General features: G+C 55.4%; 1 protein-coding gene across 1 annotated transcript in view; it reads right to left on the bottom strand.

Moving 5' to 3' along the window:
• AKIRIN1 (akirin 1) overlaps nucleotides 1–335 on the bottom strand; it is an 11943-nt gene extending 11608 nt beyond the window's left edge. The window contains exon 1 of the mRNA XM_034646178.1: nucleotides 5–335. Within this exon, the coding sequence (XP_034502069.1) occupies nucleotides 5–200 (196 nt within the window). The 5' untranslated portion in view covers nucleotides 201–335. The remainder of the gene's footprint in view (nucleotides 1–4) is intronic.
• Nucleotides 336–1633: the final 1298 nt, after the last annotated feature.

Genomic DNA, 1633 nt, shown 5'->3' with positions numbered 1-1633 from the left:
TCGCTGCCGGGCGGGGCGGGCTGCTGCAGAGTCGGCGGTGGGGTCTGCGTCTGGAGAAGCGGCGGCGGCTCGGCGTCCGGGGGCCTGAGGCCCGGAGTGGGGCCGGGCAGAGGGGCGCAGCGCCGCCGCTTCGGGGAACCAGGGCTCAGCAGCGCCGCCTCGAACTCCATGGGCCGCTTTAACGTCGCCCCGCACGCCATGCCGCTGAGGGGCCAGGAACCAGGAGCGGACGCGGAGCTAACTGCGGCCCAACCTCCGGCTCCTCAGCGGAGCTCACAAGCCAAGCCGGCTCCAATGGCGCCTCCAGCACCCGGCAGCGGCGCTGGCCCCGCCTCCTGTGACGTCACGGGCCCTGGCCACCGTCCGGCAGAGGGGGAGAAGCCGGAAGAGGGCCGCTCTGGGAGGCCCGTCAGCTACGTTCCTGCCCGCGGCGCCCCCCGCTGAGGAAATGGAACAGTCTGGGCGGAGAGCTTGGTCGCCAAGCAACCTCGGGAAGGCCCCCACCCCCGCCTCCGCCCCTCCCGGAGTCCCATCATCCCCCACCCCCCACCTGGCGTCCCCCCAGTTCCCCGAGCCGTCGCGCCGGGGTGGCCCCTTAGGTTTTCGCACCTGCGCGGCAGGCGTGTGGGGGAGGGGTGAGCTCGGAGAGGCCGGTCGAGAGGGCGCGGGGGGTCGGGTGTCTCCGGGTCCGCGACACCTCCTTCTATCTAGGCCGCTCTAGTCCCCGTGGTGGAAGAGAGGGGCATTTTAAAAGGTCTTCAAGGGCATTCCCGTGTCTAGGGAAGTCTTCACTTAAGCATAACCTGAGATCTGAGTATGGACTTTAGAAAGTCCTCAACCCCCATGAGATTGTGTGCAAAACTGTGTCTGTATATCTTGGGAAAAATGACCCATATCTTCAGCAGCTCATCAAAGGGGTCTGCTAGTCACAATAGTTAAAAACAAAACCCATTGGCTTAAATCATCCTGGAATGGTATCAGAGTGTTAAGAACTTAAGCTGGTAACTGATTTGCCAGTCTCTGCATCTGACCTGGCAGCTCAGTGCTTCCTCGGGTCTATGAGAATTCTTTACGGCAGTGACAGCTGTAAAATGCTTTTGATAAATTCCGGAAAGATACATAGATAACAGGAGGGTTCCACTTTCAGAAACTGTATGTGTTTATGTATTACTGGGAAGCAGGTCAAATGCTTTCAAATGATCACCAAAGAATCTGTGATCCAAAAAAGATGAAAACCTTTCTATAACTATTCAGACACCTTGAATAATGGCCATTCCTCCTGGGATCTGTCTGCTTCAGAATAGCTCCAGGGCAAGGGAGGTTTCCAGTACAGTGCAAGTTTCAGATACTCTTCCCTTTTCTAATAGGCCACATGCCAGATCAATGTTCCTCAACAGTTGAGTTGGAAAATATGGTCGTACTACCTCAGTCCCATTCTTTTTCCCTTTTCTGTTGTTTTTCTCTGGATCTTCCCCAGTTTCTCTAGATTTTATAAAGATCCAAACACAGGTCAATTTTTTTTTGGTATTTATCTTTGGTTGTCTGTTTTTAAAGATTTTATTTCTTTATTTGAGAGAGAGAGAAAGAGAGAGAGAGAGAAGGCATGAGAGGCAGAGGGAAAGGGACAAGCATC

The sequence above is a fragment of the Ailuropoda melanoleuca genome, chromosome 2 (genome assembly GCF_002007445.2).
Source record: "Ailuropoda melanoleuca isolate Jingjing chromosome 2, ASM200744v2, whole genome shotgun sequence".
Classification (NCBI taxonomy): domain Eukaryota; kingdom Metazoa; phylum Chordata; class Mammalia; order Carnivora; family Ursidae; genus Ailuropoda; species Ailuropoda melanoleuca.
This window is presented reverse-complemented; position numbering and strand designations above follow the sequence as displayed.